At 37.2% G+C, this 20,147-nt stretch overlaps 1 protein-coding gene across 5 annotated transcripts in view; it reads left to right on the top strand.

The window, feature by feature from the left end:
* Window positions 1-20,147, top strand: part of FAM149B1 (family with sequence similarity 149 member B1) — a 77,296-nt gene that overhangs the window by 23,494 nt on the left and 33,655 nt on the right. For all 5 annotated transcript variants that reach the window (XR_003610355.2, XM_028109664.2, XM_088019764.1 and 2 more), the window contains exons 4-7: window positions 2,989-3,131; window positions 3,940-4,056; window positions 15,997-16,164; window positions 18,348-18,535. Coding sequence is in view for 4 of the 5 variants with exons in the window: in XM_028109664.2 (XP_027965465.1) it covers window positions 2,989-3,131; window positions 3,940-4,056; window positions 15,997-16,164; window positions 18,348-18,535 (616 nt within the window). In the remaining variant the exon portion in view is untranslated. The remainder of the gene's footprint in view (window positions 1-2,988; window positions 3,132-3,939; window positions 4,057-15,996; window positions 16,165-18,347; window positions 18,536-20,147) is intronic.

The following is a 20,147-nucleotide window of genomic DNA, read 5'->3' as shown; positions in this document are numbered from 1 at the left end:
GATTCTCAGTTAAGGATATCTTATTTGATGAATGCTCACTATTATTACTAGCATCATCCTTTCTATCACCCAGCATGGCGGCTCAGATTCATCTTCATTAACCATCTCTCTCATCAAATCAGTCATTAAATTCTGTGGATTCTATCCTCATACAACATGGCTCATATCTTCTCTGTTTTCCCCCTATTTTAAAAAATTGAGATCTGATCGACATAACTTTATATTAGTTTTAGATGTACAATATAATGATTTGATATGTGTATATATTATGAAATGATCAAAGTTCTTGCTCTGTTTCAGTGGAGGATGGAAATCCTAAAAAACATTAGACTTTGTTAGAAAAATAAGTATGGACGCTAAAATTTTAAGTATAACTACAAATAGAATATAAACATAATGAATAACTTCCAAATTAATAGGGGAAATAAGGAAAACAGTGTAACAGAAGGAAAAGAATAAAAAACACAAGAAAAAAAAAGGATAAATACAAACAAATGATAGAAATAAATCCAAATATTGCACATTACAATAAGTAAAGGTGGATAAAATTTACCTATTAATAAAAGACAGAGACTCTGAAATTGGATAATAAAGTTCAGCTACATGCTATTTAAATAAACATGTCAAAGACAGAATGACACCCAAATGTTGAAAATAAAGGGATGGGAAAAGTTTTAACAGGCAAATACCAACAAGAAGAAGAACAGTATTTAAGTAGATAAATATTTAATAGAAAAAAAATAACAAATTAGTGAAACAGGCTCTTAACTATTGAGAACAAAAGTGGTTACCAAAGGGGAGGTGGCTGGGGGATGGGTGAAAGAGTGATGGAGATTAAGGACTGCACTTGTCATGATGAGCACAGGGTGATGTATGGAATTGTTGATTCACTGTATTGTATACCTGAAACTAATATAGCACTGTTGTTAACTATACTGGAGTTAAAATTAAAAAAAAAAAAAAGATATCTTGCTAAGAGATTGTGCTTAGTCACTTCTTTCTCAACAGTATCCCATTCTCATCGCTAATAACAAACTTTGACCCTCCATGAAAAAAAAATAACAAATTTCACTGAGACTAGTAAAATCCCATGATACCCCCCAGGAGCTTGAAAACAGTAAGAAATTTTTAGGAAGATTATTTGTGTCAAGTCTTGTGAAAATAAATAAATGTCATTAAACATGGAGTTGGGAAGCCCTAAAAGGAGATCTCTCACACACTACCTTCCTCCTTAAGAAGCCATAACTCGCATTCCCCAACAGGAAGAAGCCTACTTTATATACCCTAACAGAAGGAAGGAAGAATTTCTTCCTACCCAGCAACAGCCCAGCCCGTGAGAGAAACCACCACACTCAACCAACGAGAAGCCATAACAGCCCCTTCTGGCTTCCTCCTTTCACCTATAAAAGCAAGCCCCTTTCCTCTTTTCTGGACTTGCCTATGGTTCACCATAAGTTTGCGTGTCCCCAATTCCACTTCTCTGCTATTCCCAAATAAGCTCATTTTGCTTGTAAAATAGCTGACTCTTGTTCTTTTTAAGGTCAACAGTCTTTAAAGTTAACTTTCATATCTATTTAGCAAACCTTTTTTATTTTTTTTTAAAGATTTTTTATTTATTGAGAGAGAGAGAATGGTAGAGAGAGAGCATGAGAGGGAAGAAGGTCAGAGGGAGAAGCAGACTCCCTGCCGAGCAGGGAGCCCGATGTGGGACTCGATCCCGGGACTCCAGGATCATGACCTGAGCCGAAGGCAGTCGCTTAACCGACTGAGCCACCCAGGCGCCCCTAGCAAACCTTTTTTAATTGGGTAGAAGTTGATTTTCATTCTTGGAATGAAAATACAGATTTCTTATCTTATACTTTTAAAAAAGATTTAACTTTTCGGGTGCCTGGGTGGCTCAGTTGGTTGGGCGACTGCCTTTGGCTCAGGTCGTGATCCCTGAGTCCTGGGATCAAGTCCCACATTGGGCTCCTGGCTCAGCGGGGAGCCTGCTTCTCCCTCTGACCCTCTCCCCTCTAATGCTGTTTCTCTCTCTCTCTCTCTCAAATAAATAATCTTAAAAAAATTAAAAAATGAAAAAGATTTAAATTTTCTTCCACCAGAATATAAAAGGGTACATAAATACAGATGAAGTAGATGGTAAGCAGAGAATCAGATAACATGATCAGATTTACATTTTATAGCCATCCCTATGGCTGCTGCTAAAGAATTATAGAGGGCAGGGACATAACCTAAACTGTCAACTGAAAAATACAGACTACAAAGTAATACATATATACCTGGCCCTTGAACAACACAGGTTTGAACTGTGAGGGCCCACTTTTATGTGGATTTTTTTCAATACAGTACAGTACTATAAATGTATTTTCTTTTATGATTTTCTTAATAAACTTTTCTTTAGCTTACTTTATTATAAGAATACAGTATGTAATACATATATAAAATATGGGATATTGGTAAAGCTTCCAATCACCAGTAGACTATTAGTAGTTAGGTTTTTGGAGACTCAAATGTTATATATGGATTTTTGACTGTGTGTTGGGGGGGAGATGGTGGTCAGCACCCCTAAGCCTCATGTTGTTCAAGAGTCAAATGTATAGGACTGACTGTCTATCTTCAGCTCTAAAAAAATACTGGAACCAAGCAACTATACTAAAATTAGCAATCATTATATTTGGTAGAATTATTGGTAATTTTAATTTTTTCTTCATACTTTGCTGGATCTTTCAAAATGATTACAATAAACATAGTATTTTTATGATGAAGAAAATGTTACTTTAAAAAAGTAGGTATTTCTAATACATTTTTAAAAAGAGGAATAGAAAGGAAATCTGAATATTATAAAACACAAAAATTCGCTAACTTTTCTTTCATGGAAATTCAGCAGTATTTCAAATGGATTAAATATTGAAAACAAAATTTGATTGCTTTCAACCTTTATGATTTTAAAAGGTCACCTAAATATTTTGGTGTGGTATTTTCTTCTAGGAACTTGATCAAAATGCCACTGAAAAAGTCCAGGCAATGTTCACAGCCATTGATGAGCTCTTGTATGAGCAGAAGTTGAGTGTACATACTAAGAGTCTACAAGAAGAGTGCCAACAATGGACGTGTAGCTTTCCTCACCTCAGGTACTGAAGCCCTGTGGTTGGCTTGTATTCATGGCTAACACTAAGACTTGAAAAGCAGATATCCAAAAAAGCTTCTATTCTGAAATTTTTATAGGCTTGGTTTTAATGAATGTAAATAAGGCCATATGGTGTACAGACTCAGTTGAGAGAAAATTCAAGTTGAGGGAAATTTCTTGGGAGTTTTTATAACTACCACTATGTTGTCCTAATTGAGTAAAACAATTTCTATACCAGTAGCTGAGATCTGTGTATTGTGGCTGTCAAACAGCTCTTCTTTTGAGCAAGATGGTCAGAAAATGTATTTGTTTACACTGTTGTCTACAAGAAAATTCTTATGTATACTTGAAAGCAGACATAAGCTGTTAGGAAACTTTCCTCAGAAACCACATTACTGTACTTATGACTTAAAATTTATACTTAAAATTTATGAAGTATTATGTTCTTAAGAATATAATTCATACTTTTCACTAATTTGGCCTGGCTTTCATCCATTTTGGCAGATTTAATGAAGATTATTATAGAGGATGGAGGGAAAATTACAAATGTTTTCTCAGTTTCCTTGGATTTTTTTTTCAACAGTGGGAGGCTATAGTTTTATCTTTTCCATCTCCATTCTTTGGAAGAGAGCTATACCTCTAATAAGACTCTGGATTCACATTTTCTCTCAAGAATTATTCTTAATCAGTATCAGACTAAGTATGTACTGGACTTTTATATAGAGCCAGCAAATTTGTTCTAAAATATCTACATTTTGTATGAATGACAGGTGAAGGTGCTTAATTGTCTCTTTATGTTGTTCATTTTGAAGGATTCTGGGTAGGCAGATAATCACTCCAAGTGAAAGTTATGGGCTGTATCCTAGATCCCCTTCTGTTGTTTCAGCTTCACATGAGGCAACACTTTCTCAAGAAAGAGATTCTACTATGTAAGTATTTTTAATATGTAAGTATTTATGTATCCAAATGTGCAAGTGTTATATTCTGCCAGTTATACTAGGGGATTAAAAAACTTTTTACTTGTTGGTATTTAATAAAGCACAGAAAATTCTGTTAAGATTGACTATAGTTTTTGTACATATAAGAATTTTGTTATATAACTTTTTTGTTCATAAAGTAAGATATTCCCTAGGGTTTAAGGATATTTTTGTTATTCAGATCCATCTCTGGATCTGAATATACATAAATATAAATATATATTTATATTTATATTATTTACATAAAAATATATATTTTATAAATATATATATTTATATATATATAATATAAATACAGGTACTTCCTGCTTGAAATAAAGTGTAGATAGACTGGGTTAAAAAAATTTAGGGGTCTGAGAAACACACTTTAACAATTTTTTGAGGGATGCCTGGGTAGCTCAGTCGGTTAAGTGTCTGGCTTCGGCTCAGGTCATAATCCCAGGGTCCTGGGATCAAGTCCTGCACTGGCTCCTTGCTCTGTGGGGAGCCTGCTTCTCACTCTGCCTGCCACTCCCCCTCCTTGTGCTAGTGCTCTCTCTCTCTCTGACAAATAAATAAATAAAATCTTAAAAAAATAAAAATTTTTTGAAAAAATTTTGAAAAAGTGATTTCTTAAACGTAATATTAATTATAACTTAATTTCTTTGCAGAAATTAAACTGCTATTAGTTTATTAGCCTAAATTGGATAATTAGTATATTATTTAAAATAGCTAATTCTTTTTTTTTTTTAAAGATTTTATTTATTTATTCATGAGAGACAGAGGGAGAGAGAGAGAGAGAGAAGCAGAGGGAGAAGCAGGCTCCCAACGAGCAGGGAGCCTGATGCGGGACTCGATCCCAGGATCCCGGGATCATGACCTGAGCCGAAGGCAGACGCTTAACCATCTGAGCCACCCAGGCGCCCTAAAATAGCTAATTCTTTTGAATACCTCAAACTCTTTAAACAACAGCAAAATAAACCTAAGTAGGATTATTCCACTTTCTTACATTATGCACAAAAATAAATTCAAAATAGATTAAAGGGGGGAACCTGGGTGGCTCATCGATTGAGCCTTTGGCTGCGGTCAATATCCCGGAGTCCTGGGATTAAGCCCAAAGGGAGAGGGAGAAGCAGACTCCCCACTGAGCAGGGAGCCTGATGCGGGGCTCGATCCCAGGGCCCTGGGATCATAACCCGAGCCGAAGGCAGACGCTCAACTGACTGGAGCCACCCATGCACCTAGAGGGGAACCCTCTTGCACTGTTGGTGGGAATGCAAACTGGAGCAGCCACCCTGGAAAACAGTATGCAGTTTCCTTAAAAAGTTAAAATAGAACTATCCTATGATCTAGCAATCATACTACTAAGTATTTACCCAAAGAATACAAAAATACTAATTCAAAGGGATACATGCACCCCGATGCTTATAGCAACATTATCTACAATAGCCAACTTACAGAAACAGCCCAAGTGTCCATCAACTGACGAATGGCTAAGGAAGATGTGGTGTGTGTGTATACACACACACACACACACACACACACACACACACACTAGAATATTACTCAACCATAAAAAGGAATGAAATCTTGCCATGGATGGATCTAGAGAGTATAATGTTGAGTGAACTAGAGAAAGACAAATACCATATGATTTCACTCATATGTGGAATTTAAAAAACAAAACAAAGCAAAGAGAAACAATATCTTAACTATAAAGAACAAACTGATGGTTACCAAAGGGGAGTTGGGGGGGGGATGGGTGAAATAGGTGATGGGGATTAAGGATTGCATTTGTGATGAGCACCGGGTGACGTATGGAAGTGTTGAATCACTATACTGTACACCTGAAACTAATATCACACTGTATGTTAACTAACTGGAATTTAAATAAAAACATTTTTTAAAAACCTAAATAGGATTATTTCAAAACTTATGTTTACCCTTAAATCTATTTAAAACATCAGTGTTTTAATTTTTTTGTTGTTATTCCTAGTTTTTTTCCCAAGACTGTAGTTTTACTTATTTGAATCACCTTCTAAGAGTTTTAGTAGCAGTTTTGATGCCTTTTTAGACTTGGAGTCATTTCAAAAGACCACAGAGTAAAACATTACTGCATTGGGCTAGTTATGATTACAGGACCTGGGTTATCAACTAAATTAGTCAGAGAATGGTTATTTGTTTACTTTTCTCAAAGGATTTAAATTCGTTTCTTATCACTAGGTTGAGCTTTCTTTTTAAATTTAAACCTCATGTATTACATCAATAAGCCTTTTTAAGTTTACTCTTTTTATATAACTTCTAGATTTTTACAAACTAATGTCTTCCACAGAAATGACATATTCTTTAATTCTCACTGACCAAAATTACATAACTCATGTCATGTCATTAATATATTTACCTGATGTAGGATAAAATTTATATATGCCTTATTATTTTTATATAAGTAGTAGTTCCACTTAGACACTCATCTCCAAGGATATAAGTCAATCAAGCCTGAGCAATTTAGCCCCTCTTTTTTTAGGATATCTGACTAAATCTTTCTGCAACATACTGTAAACTTCCTTTCTTTCCTTTCCACTTGCTACCCCACTCCTGATAAGCCCTTCTTATTTTTGGATTTGCTTTTCTGGACTGTCTGCTTACATTTTTCAATTATTACTTTCATTTACGATACAGATAAACATCTATCTATACTTCATACACAGACATATACCTAGATGAAACAAATTATCCAGCTTTATTATCATACCACTGCTTATAGAAAGCAATAACAAATATAATCCATGATATTTACTTTCATGTAACCACTACTTTGTCCATATGTGTCATTTTCTTGAGTACCATTTGAACTCAGGGCATTCAAAAATATTATATATTTTAATTAATCATAATTATTATTGATGCTCAAATTGTTACAACTTGGCCATGTCAAGCTAGTTCCTTTGTTTTTGTTTTGACTGTATCCTTGCTTTGTGGTTACAGCAGGATGTTCCAGGCCCATCTTTAATTTTTTCTTCAAGACAAAGAATGAGCTGAAATTTAAGGAGAACTGCTTCTGTTGAGAAGCTAATCCTTGAAAATTTGGGTAGTGAAGGTCTGTAACTTGGTGCTGCTGCTATTTCACCACTTTTTGCTATAGGAGGTATGGAAAAATGTGTCATGAATTAATTTTGATTTTTTTTTCAGTTTAACAAATCAATTTGCCATAAAATGAGGTTTATAAATGAGACTTTCTACAAAAATAATATTTCAAATTATATCCATTCTTGCCACTCAACATTATATCAGATTTTCCTTTTAAGATTAAAAGTTGATCGGGGTACCCGGGTGGCTCAGTCAGTTAAGTGTCTGCCTTTGGCTCAGGTCATGATCCCAGAGTCCTGGGATCAAGCCCCGCTTTGGGCTCCCTGCTCAGTAGGGAGTCTGCTTCTCCCTCTCCCTCTGCCTCTCCTCCTTGCTCTCTCTCTCTCAAGTAAATAAATAAAATTCTTGAAAATCTTTAAAAAAATATAAGGGTTGATCCTGTCTCCCACTTAAAAATTTTCAATAGCTTCCCACTGAATTTAAGATAAAAATGTAAAATTATATCATAAGCTGACTTAAGCCCATATCTCTATCATTGTCTTCTGTCATTCTCTCTTTTATTCATTAATCCTCCCAAGTGGCTTTCTATAAGGTGTCAAATGTACTAAACCAGGTATTTGGCCCAGTTTCTATTCTTGAGTTCTTGGGCCAGAGAAGAGTGGTACAATAAAAAAAGACAAAAATACAGTATTTTCTTCTTTGTATTTCTTAACACCTAGCACAGTGATTACAACATGGTTAGCATTCAGTTTTTTTTTTTTTAAGATTTTATTTATTTGACAGAGAGATTGAGAGAGCACAAGTAGGCAGAGCGGCAGGCAGAGGCAAAAGGAGAAGCAGACTCCCTGCTAAGCAGGGAGCCCGACGTGGGACTCGATCCCAGGACCCTGGGATCATGACCTGAGCTGAAGGCAGGTGCTTAACACTGAGCCACCCAGGCACCTGTATTCAACGTTTTTTTGCTAAATTAAAGCATAACATATTTATATGATACCAAATGATATGAAAATGAATTAATGTATACATTGATATTATGGTTGCGAAACAATGTTAACAATCAAAACAAATATTGGTGTCTAGGTCAAAATGGAATTCCAGGAGCATAAAATAATAGAAGATGGTGGCAGCATAAGGAGAAAACACAGGCAAAAAAGGACCATGAGAATATGACTTTAAGGACATCTCCACTTGAAAAAAATTATGCACTTTAGTGTTTCAAGTTAGCATAAGGAGCTGTCTACCTTTAGTTTAAATACATAGCTCAGCAAAAATTAGCTAACTATAATACCTACTAAGATGTTAAAGTGCATGACTATATGCAGAATTATAATCCTTGAACACCACTAAAAGAATAGAGAGCACAGAATAGAGAAACCTTTGTGTAAATGGCTAAATGACTTTCAGCAAGTGTGCCAAGACTACACAATGGGGAAAGGACACTCTTCAACAAATGATGCTGGGGGGCGCCTGGGTGGCTCAGTTGTTAAACGTCTGCCTTCGGCTCAGGTCATGATCTCAAGGTCCTGGGATCGAACCCCGCATCGGGCTCCCTGCTCCGCAGGAAGGCTGCTTCTCTCTCTCCCACTCCCCCTGCTTGTGTTCCCTCTCTCGCTGTGTCTCTCTCTCTGTCAAATAAATAAATAAAATCTTTAAAAAAAATGTGAATTGTGTAAGATTGTTGAATCACAGACCTGTGCCTCTGAAACAAATAATACATTATATGTTAAGAAAAAAGAAGATAGTAGGAAGGGAAAAATGAAGGGGGGAAGTCAGAGGGGGAGATGAACCATGAGAGACTATGGACTCTGAGAAACACACCGAGGGTTCTAGAGGGGAGGGGGGCGGGGGGATGGGTTAGCCTGGTGATGGGTATTAAAGAGGGCACGTTCTGCCTGGAGCACTGGGTGTTATGCACAAACAATGAATCATGGAACACTACATCAAAAACAATGATGTAATGTATGGTGATTAACATAACATAATAATAAAAAAAATAAGAATAAAATAAAATGATGCTGGGAAAACTAGGTACCCAGATGCAGAAGAATGAATTTGGAACCTTACCTTGCACCATATATAGAAATTAACTCAAAGCAGATTAAAGATCTAAATGTAAGACCTAAGACTATACAACCCCTAGAATAAAACAGGGGAAAAGCTTCAGGACATTGGATTTGGCAATGATTTATTGGATATGACACTAAAAGCATAGGTAATGGGCAAAAATAAATGGGACTATATCAAACTTAAAAATTTCTGAGCATCAAAAGAAACAGTCAATGCACTGAAAAGGCAACCTGTGGAATGGAGGAGAATATTTGTAAATCACATATCTGATAAGGGGTTAATATCCAGGATATAAAGGGAACTTCTGCAACTCAACAACAAAATAACCCAATTAAAAAATGAATAAAGGACTAGAATACACAATTCTCCAAAGATACATATATGGTCAACAAGCATATTATGAAAAGATGCTCAACATCACTAATCATAAGAAAAATGCAAATGAAAACCACAATGAGCTATCACCTCACATCCATCAGGATGGCTACTATCAACAGAACAGAAAATAACAAGTATTGGCAAAGATGCAGAGAAATTGGAACCTTTGCGCACTTTTAGTGGAAATGTAATATGATGCGGCCACTGTGAAAAACAGTATGGGAGTTGCTTAAAAAATTAAAAATAGAATTATCATGTGATCCCGCAATCCTACTGCCAGCTATATATATCAAAAAAAAAAAAAAAAGGATCTGAAAGAGATATTTGCATAACCATGTTCCCTGCACCATTATTCACAATAGGATATCGGGAAACAACCCAAATGTCTATCAACAGATGAATGGCTAAAGAAAATGTGATATGTATGTGCAATAAAATAGTATGTAGCTGTAAAAGGAAGGAAATCCTGTTACATGCTACCATATGGATGAACCTCAAAGACATTATGCTAAGTGAAATAAGCCAATCACAAAAGGACAATCACAGTATAATTCCACTCACATCACGTATCCAGAGTAGTCAAAATCATAGAAAGGAGAAAGGTGATTGCCAGGAGCAGGGGAGGGGATTAGTATTTAATGGGTATTAAGAGTTTCAGTTTTTCAAGATAAAAAAGTTCTTGAAGGGTGCCTGGGTGGCTCAGTGGGTTAAGCATCTGCCTTCGGCTCTGGTCATGATCCCGGGGTCCTGGGATCGAGTCCCGCCACTGGCTCCCTGCTTGGCAGAGAACTTGCTTCTCCCTCTCCCTCTGCTGCTCCCTCTGCTTGTGCTCTGTCAGATAAGTAAATAAAATCTTAAAAAAAAAAGTTCTTGAAATCTGTTACACAATAATAATGTGAATATACTTATCACTACTGAACTGTACAGTTTAAAATGGTTATGATGGAAAATTTAATGTTATATTTTTTACCACAATTTACAAAAATCATTAAGGTAGTACGGTATGGCTGCTGTTTGTCCTAAGCCTACCTCCTTTGTATCACTCATTATAAAGTATAGCCTTTGTTTTCATTTTATTTGATTTCTTTTTTACAACTATCCTAAATGCAAGGGCCAGTTAAGCTCATTACAAATCAGATTTCTTTTTAGACATATAGAGTTTTCTGAAGCTCTCCAAAGCCATGGAGGTATTTCAGTTCTACTGGCAAGTTCATCCAGTCTTATTTCCTTTCTAGTATATGGTTATGTTTTCTTCCTTTTGGCATCATGAAATCACACCTTCATGTAAATTTCCTCTAGTTCAGTCCTTTCTAGAGGTCCACTGGATAATAAGGTTGGCCTGAAATGGAGTTAAGAGTAGCTAACTGTACTTTTCAGATCCTAGTCAGGAAGGAGCTCTTGGCCACTTGTTCCTCTCAACCACCTTTGAGGGTCTTGCAGTGATTACCTCCATGAAGGCTTAGACCTGGGTGGACTGGCTCCAATTAAACTCTTGGTTTAAAACACCTAGCAAAGTCATTTTATCCTCCATGCATGTGGGAGAAGAATAAAGTGCCATGATTTTTTTCCTCTCACAAGAAAACATCTCAAATTAAACATTACTACCAGAGCAATACATGATTAGGCAAAACCACTGTTATTTTTTTACTAAGCAAAATATGTTCAATCCCACGTTGGATGTAGGGATTACTTAAAAAAAAAATCTTCGGGGCCTGGCTGGCTCAGTTGGTAGAGCATGTGACTCTTGATCGCAGGGGCAGGGGGAGGGTTGTGATTTCAAGCCCCACGTTGGGTGTAGAGTTTACTTAAAAACAAAACCAAGGGGCGCCTGGGTGGCTCAGTTGGTTAAGCATCCAACTCTTGGTTTCAGGTCAGGTCATGATCTCAGGGTCCCGAGATCGAGCCCCACATCAGCTCCATGCTCACTGCAGAGTCTGCTTGTCCCTTTCCCTCTGCTACTCCCTCTGCTCACGCTCTCTGTCTCTAAAACAAAATCTTTCAATTTTTTAAAAAATTCCATTAGTTACTTTAAAGAAATGATTGGTTAATAATACAAATGGAATGACACAACAGCATAATAACATATGGAATACTGGGTATCCAGCATTTGACATGGGTGTGACAGCTTTTAATTTGTTATGGTAAAAACAAAAACAAATTAACATCACTATTTTATAAAAGACATATTAACATTAAAAAAAGCATTAAGTACATAATCTCAAAATAAGGACAATCCTTTTCAAGAAGGATTTGGCAGTCTTCCTGGGCATTGTTCTTATTTTCCTCCTTTTGGTGTAGATCAGTAAAAATGTTGTCATGAATTGTCATATATCTGTTGGCTAGATTTGGGAATCACTGTTTAGAATTTCAGAACAGACTTAAACATTAAGTCTCAAATTTGAGACTTTTATAAACAGTAATACCAGCTGATTTAGAGGTGTTGGTTCTCCAAATTGTTTCTCATCTCTTACTGTCTCTCCATCCCCAAATACAGAGTGCCTCCTGCTATGGTCCAGACTCCCATCAGCTCATCTGCTCTTGTTTTATCTTTTGTACTAGCCTCCTAACCACATTATCTTTTTTCTTTTTAAGATTTATTTATTTATTTGAGAGAGAGTGAGAGAGTGCATGCGTGTGCGTGCAGAAGTCAGGGAAGGGGCAGAGGGAGAGAATATTCAAGCAGACTCCCCACTGAGCGCAGAGCTCAACATGGGGCTCAATCTCACTACCCATGAGACCATGACCTGAGCCGAAACCAAGAGTCAGATGTACATTATCTTTTTCACCACCACAGCAATCTTCTTCTTCTTTTTCTTTTTTAGAGAGAGAGAAAGAGAGAGCAAGCGAGGGAGCAGGGGTTGGGAGTGAGGGGAGGGGCAGAGAGAGAGGGAGAGAGAAAATCTTACGCAGGCTCCTCACCGAGCGTGGAGCCGGATGCAGGAGATCTCATGACCCTGAGGTCATGATCTGAGCCAAAATCAAGAGTCAGACACTTAACCAAGTAGGCCACACAGGGACCCCACTACAGCAATCTTCTAAAGCAAGGATATTGTCATTCCCCTTCTTAAAAACTTTACTTTTGGGTGCCTTGGGTGGCTCAGTCATTAGGTGTCTGCCTTCGGCTCAGGTCATGGTCCCAGGGTCCTGGGATCGAGCCCCGCATTGGGCTCCCTGCTCGGTGGGAAGACTGCTTCTCCCTCTCCCACACCCTTGCTTGTGTTCCTGCTCTCGTTAACTCTCTCTGTCAAATAAATAAATAAAATCTTTTTTAAAAAAACCTTACTTTTTATTGCTAACAATTAGCCCAATACACAAATTTCTGCAGTCTAGCTACATACCTTTCCAACCACTTCCTATGAACTGTGCACTTTATTTAATGGCTTACATAAGTTTATTGGTTTTATTTTTATTTTTTAAAAGGTTTTATTTATTTATTTGAGAGAGAGTGAGACAGAGAGAGCAAGCAGGAGCAGGGGGAAAGGCAGAGGGAGAGGGAGAAGCAGACTCCACACTGATCAGGGAGCCTGATGTGGGACTCAATCCCAGGACCCAGGATCACAACATGAGCCAAAGGAAGACACTTAACTGAGCCACCCAGGCACCCCTAGTTTATTTCTGTTTTAGAAGAAGTCTGGAGGAATAGTATCTAAAGATAGCATGGTGGTGGCATGGTGTTTTCAGGGTCTTAGACTCTTTTCATCTTTTTGCTACACCATGCTAAATCAGGATGTTTTTCTGTAAGTCTTCTTCATGGTCCAAGATGGCTGGTAAGAGTTCCAAACACTTCTCAGGTAGCAGAAAGGAGAGGCAGAAGGGCAAAAGGGCACTCCCTACAGCCAAGCCACTTCTCTTTAAACAACCTTCCCAGCATCCCACAAAACAAGTCTGCTCATATCTCATTAGTGACATTTGACTATAAGGTAATGGAAAATGCAGTCTTTGAGATGAATGTATTGCTCTCCTGAATTAAGTTGGTATGATTTACTAGGAAAGAAGGGGAGAATGGATATTGGGGGGCATCTAGCCTTCTCTGCCACATATGTATATAGTTTTATAAAACTACATATTTGTAATCTTTTTATACTTACCATTTTATTGTGGGCATCTTCCATTTTCTCCCACATTAATTTAATGATCTCATAGTGTTCCATTGCATGAATATACCATTATTTAAACAACCAATCCCCAACTGTGTATTTTGGAACAGTTGGGCTAGTTTTCATATTTGGCAATTGTAAACAATTCTATAATATAATTTTTTAAAAGATTTTATTTATTTATTTGACACACAGAGAGAGATAGCGAGAGAGAGAGAGGGAGAGAGCATAAGCAGGGGAAGCAGCAGGCAGAGGGAGAAGCAGGCTTCCTGCATGAGCAGGGAGCCTGATGTGGGGCTCGATTCCAGGACCCTGGGATCATGACCTGAGCTGAAGGCAGTGGTTTAACCAACTGAGCCACCCAGGTGCCCCTCTATAATATAATTTTTATAGCTAAATCTTATAGGTCATATACTTGAAGGAAATCCCTACAAAGAAAATCACTGAATGAATGAATCAACAGGTATATTTATTTTAAAGCTTCTAATTCATATTTCTAAAATGTCTTCTAATAAGATTTTCCCACTAGCCTTGCTGAAAAGTGCCACAGATTTATTCTCTTTTTTTCCATTAAAAAATACCTAAGATACAAAAAAGTGTGAGGAATAATACAAAATATACATTGGTTAAATCTAATATTTGGTTGGGCGCCTGGGTGGCTCAGATGGTTAAGCGTCTGCCTTCGGCTCAGGTCATGATCCCAGGGTCCTGGGATCGAGTCCTGCATCGGGCTCCCTGCTCCTTGGGAGTCTGCTTCTCCCTCCTCTTCTCTCTCTCTCTCTTTCCCTCTGTCTCTCATGAATAAATAAATAAAATCTAAAATAAATAAATAAATAAATCTAATATTTGGTTAAACAGAGCCATTTTAAAAAATTATTGCTCAGATTTGACTGGCTTTCTCCAAAGTAAATCCTGCCCTTAAGGAATATGCATTTGCCTATGATGGAGTTACTGAAATAAGCATATAACCTCCTGAGGTACCTGAAAGTTGTAATTCTTAATAAATATTCTTAATTTTTTCATTAACTTTTAATTGAGGGAGAGTTGAATATAAAATATTAGTTTCAGGTGTACAACATAGTGATTTGATAATTACATACATTACAAAAGGCTCACCACGGTAAGTGTAGTTACTATCTGCCACCAAAGTTATTTCAGTATTATTGACTCCATTCCCTGTGCCATACTTCTCAACCTCATGACTGACTTATTGCATAATTGGCAATCTGTACCTCTTAATACCTTTTACCTATTTTGGCCAATCCCATTCCCTTGAGCAACCACCAGTTTGTCCTCTGTATTTATGTCTGTTTCTGTTTTGTTTGTTCATTTGTCTTGGTTTTTAGATTCCAAATTTAAGTGAAATCATATGGTATTTGTCTTTTCCTGTCTGACTTATTTCACTTAGCATTATACCCTCTAGATCCACCCATGTTGTAGCAAATGGCAAGTTTCAGTCTTTTTATGGCTGAGTAATATTCCATTGTGTATATATACTACATCTTCTTTATCTGTTCATCTATCTGTGGATACTTAGGTTGCTTCATATCTTGGCTATTGTAAATAATGCTGTAGTAAACATAGGAGTGCAACTTACTTAACTTAACTTTTCAAATTAATGTTTTCATTTTCTTCAGGTAAATAATGGTGGAATTACTGGGTCATGTAGTATTTTGATTTTTTGAGGAATCTCTGTACTGTTTTCCACAGTGGCTGCATTCCCACCAACAGTGCATGGGGGTTCCCTTTTCTCCACCTCCTTGCCAACACTATTTTTTTTTAAGGTTTTATTTATTTGTCAGAGAGAGAAAGAGCACAAGCAGGGGGAGCAGCAGGCAGAGGGAGAGGGAGAAGCAGGCTCCCCGCCGAGCAGAGAGCTAGATGCGGGACTCGATCCCAGGACCCCGGGATCATGACCGGAGCCGAAGGCAGCCGCTTACCCGACGGAGCCACCCAGGAGCCCCCAACACTAGTTATTTCTTGTCTTTTTGATACTAGCTATTCTGACTGGTTATTAGATTTTTTTAAACTTATCTTATAGCTTTAGCTTTTGCATCTGAAAAGATAGCAAGCAGTATTTAATATTGCATAATACACCTAGGGAGAGTAGGTTTATGATTAGTGTTTATTCTTCCTATTGTGAGAAATACTAGATATTAAGGCTTAGAGTAGTTCAGAAAGGTGTCAGCAAGACAATGGATTTTGAGCTGAAACTTGTATGACTGAGTTGCTCTAAGAACTGTTGATGTTGTACATAATTAATATTTGCTTTTTCCTCTCCCAGATTTGGCATTAGGGGAAAGAAGTTACATTTTTCATCTTCTTATGCTCATAAAGCATCTTCCATTGCCAAATCCCCTAGCTTGTATTCTATGGAAAGAGAAGAGGAAGACTGTGTAATCTTTTCTGAAGGAATAATAGAGGAATACCTAGCATTCGACCACACTGACATGTGAGTATTATATCTTTCAAGCTTTTTACTCCCCTCCTATTTTGTTTATTAATATCAATATATTTTAGAACTATACTTTAGAAAAAGTATATTGATTTCCTAAATCAATATACTTTAGAAAAAACATACTGCCAATATTACCTTTTAATTAGATTTATGTCACTTGGTAATTTATATCCTATTACTTCTCAGGTATCCAGAGTTCATATGCTTAGTTGATACAAATTCCTATTGCTTCCACGTACCAGAATTCCTTCTGCACTGAGTGTGGAGCCCTACATGGGTCTCAGTCCCACAACCCTGAGATCATGACCTGATCTGAAACTAAGAGTTGGATGCTGAACGGACTGAGCCACCCAGGCGCCCCAAGAAAATGGATTTTATTATTATTATTTTTAAAGATTTTATTTATTTATTTATTTGAGAGAATGAGATAGAGAGTGTGCACAAGAGAGCACGAGCGGGGAGGAGGGGCAGAGGGAGAGGCAAGAGGTAGGCTCCTCACTAAGCAGAGAGTCTGATGAGGGGCTCGATCCCAGGACCCTGGGATCATGACCTGAGCTGAAGGCAGACACTTAACTGACTGAGCCACCCAGGTGCCCCAAGAAAATGGATTTTAAGTAAAGGAAATAAAATTCAATCTCATTCACAATTAATGATGCAAACTAAAATTATAATGAGATACTATTTTATCTGTCAGACTGGCAGAGAAAAAAAAAGAAGTTTGATAATTCCTTGAATGGGAAAAGCATATATTTCCAACACTGGAGATTTTACCTCTTTAGAGGAAAGTGGGCAGTATCTTTCCAATTGGAATGCATATACCCTTTTACTCAATAATTCTGTTTATAGGAATTTATCCTACAGATATAATAGCCATGTAGCCAAAGAACTACGTACAAGGATATTAAATGCAGTACTGACTATAAAAACAAAAGGTTGGTTGGTCAGTAACTGGCCAGTTAGATATACTATGGTATATCCAATGGAATACTTTGCAGCTATTTAAGAGGCATATTGATCTGTATTAATATGGATCAAGGGCCAGTGACATTGTTAAGTAAAAGACTAAGGTGTAGCACAGTGTATAATGTAACTATTTCTCTAGACCAAAGTATAATGTTGGCTTCTGGGAATGGTAACTGCGGGACAGAGATATAAACTTATTTTTCACTACGTATATACATTTCCTTTTGTATAATTTGAATTTTTTTCATCATATGAAAGTGTTATCTCCTATAAAAAGAAACATAAATTTAAATACAATTAATACTAATCAGCCTTCTCCCCCACTTAATGCCAGGCCAGCTCTTCCTGGGGAAAGGAGAAGAGGAGAAAGACTTTAGTTGCCCTGTATAAATATCTGAGCATCCTTCTTTCCTGCTTACAGCTTCCCATTTAATTCTTGAGACCTCTGCTACCCTAGGGATAATTTTCACTGTAGAGGCTTTAAAATATTTCTTCGTACCTCAAGTGTTCCAGAATTTGCTTTGTCTTACTTTATAATACATCTATCATAGTAAGTACATCTGTCAGCTAGAGTTTTGCCCACCAAATACTGGGGCTATTGGTACTCCCTGACAGAGAAGAGAAGACTTGGCTAACTGAGAGTTTCTGGCCTACAGACAGATACATGGTCTCCAGAAGAGCCTCAGAGTAGCTTCTTGTGCTGTTGGGCTCCCCTCCTTTCCCTTTCCAGCCAATTACCAAACGTTTATTTGGATTAGTAAAAGTATACTATTTCCCTAATGATTCATTGCTTCAAGTATTTATGTGGCACAGTTATATGCCCATTATTAGTTACGTTAATATTAACCTAAATGGTATCCAATTACAACAAAAAGATTATTTCTGTATGCTTGTCATAGCTTATTGCACAATTGACAATGTTCATCTGTTTAAAGCTAAAAAATATACAATGAGTCTCAGTCTTCTTTTCTTGTTGTATTATTTTTTTCTTTTTTGGCAGAGTAGTGGGGTGAGGTGGGAGTAAAAAGGGAAATTCAGTCTCCTCTGTTAAGAACTCCCTTAGGTCACAAGGCAGCTTAGCACATCTGCTAACATACATATGTTGAGCCAGTGGTGGGGAAGGGCAAACAACTCACACTCCTTAAGAAGCACAAAGGACAGTGGTGAACACTCAGTAAGGAATAATCATGAAGTCTTATTTGCTTCTGTTACAGGGAAGAGGGGTTTCAAGGAAAGAAATTACAAGCAGCTCCAGAGAAACAGAAATTAGGGTACCCTCCCATTGCTCCATTTTACTGCATGAAAGAGGATGTCCTTGCTCACGTGTTTGACGATGTGTGGAGCAAGGTTCTGAGCTGTATGGAGCAGCTGACACGTAGTCACTGGGAGGGATTGGCTTCTGGTAAGGATCTTTGTGAAAACAATATAAAAAAATAATTGTTTATGATTTCCAAAGCCTAACTAACTAGTTTATCAGATTATATGCTTCATTAGTGTAAAAGATTCGTATTTGTATTTCCCACAGACACTAACAGATTTTGAGAAAATTTTGAGAATGTGTGGATGAGTAACAAGGCCCAATCTATGATGACTAGACTGTGTTTTCTTTGAATATAATTATTTGTGAGAAAAAACATGTGCAAGTGGCAAATACATTTTCAAAACTGCTTTACTTAAGAATAACTGATATACAATAAACCATTCATATTTAAAATGTACAGTTTGGTAAATTCACCTATGTATACAAACATGAAACCACAAAACAGTCAATATAATGAACATATCCATCACCCCCAAAAGTTCGTGACCTTTGTAATCCTTCCCTTCTGCCCATGCCTGATCCACCATCTCCAAGTGACAACAAATGTGCTTTCTGTCACTATAGTTTAATTTTTATTTTTTAGAGTTTCATATAAATGGAATCATGGTATTTACTTTTTGTCATCTTCCTTCATTCAGCATGATAATTTTGAGATTCATCCATGTAATTGTGTGTCAGCAGTTTATTCCTAGCAAGTATTCCATTGTTTCATAATTTGTTTATCCATTTACCTTTTCATGGATATTTGGATTGTTTTCAGTTTGGCACTATTACATGTAAAGCTGGTCTGCACGTTACTGTATTAAAAGTTTTTTGGGGCGCCTGGGTGGCTCAGTCGGTTAAGCGTCTGCCTTCGGTTCAGGTCATGATCCCGGGGTCCTGGGATCGAGCTCTGCATTGGGCCCCCTGCTCAATGGGAAGCCTGCTTCTCCCTCTCCCACTCCCCCTGCTTGTGTTCCCTCTCTCGCTGTGTCTCTCTCTCTCTGTCAAATAAATAAATAAAATCTAAAAGAAAAATTTTTTTAAAGAATTTTTTGAACATACATTTCCTTTTCTCTTAGGTAAATTTCTAGGAGTGGAATTGTCTGATTATATGGTTAAATGTATACTTAGCTTTTTAAGAATTGTTTTGGTTTTGTTACACAAAAAAATTTATCACAAACTTAGCAGTTTCAAACAACACACAGTTATTATCTTACAGATTTGTGGGTCAGAAGTCCCAAGTATGGCTTAGCTAGTCCTCTACTTAGGATCTCACAAAGTTGCAATAAGGTGTTGGCCACAGCTAGGTTCTCATGTAGAGGTTCAACTAGGAAAGGATCCACTTCCCCTTTTGTGTGTTCTTAGAAGCATCTAGTTTCTTGTAGCTGTAGGAGTCACAGCAGCTTTCCTCTTCAAAGCCAGCAAGAAAGACTGAGAGCTAGTCAGCTAGCAAAACAGAAGCTTATATAACATAACACATTCATGGGAGTGACATCTCATCATTTTTTGGTCTGAAGCAAGTCACACTCAAAGGGAGCAGATTCCACAAAGGTATGAACACCAAGAGGTAAGAATCACAGAGGGACCACCTTAGAGTTTATCCATTACAATCCTCCCACTGGCTCTCAATGACTCATGTGCTCCCACATGCAAAATATATTCAATTCCCAAGGCTTCCAAGAAACTCATCTTATTATAGCATTGGCTCTGA

The sequence above is a fragment of the Eumetopias jubatus genome, unplaced genomic scaffold (assembly GCF_037043125.1).
Source record: "Eumetopias jubatus isolate StellerSeaLion01/CBP00866 unplaced genomic scaffold, mEumJub1_p1.0 scaffold_17, whole genome shotgun sequence".
NCBI lineage: Eukaryota > Metazoa > Chordata > Mammalia > Carnivora > Otariidae > Eumetopias > Eumetopias jubatus.
Note: the sequence above shows the minus strand (reverse complement) of the source record. Positions and strands in the feature narration are given on the sequence as shown.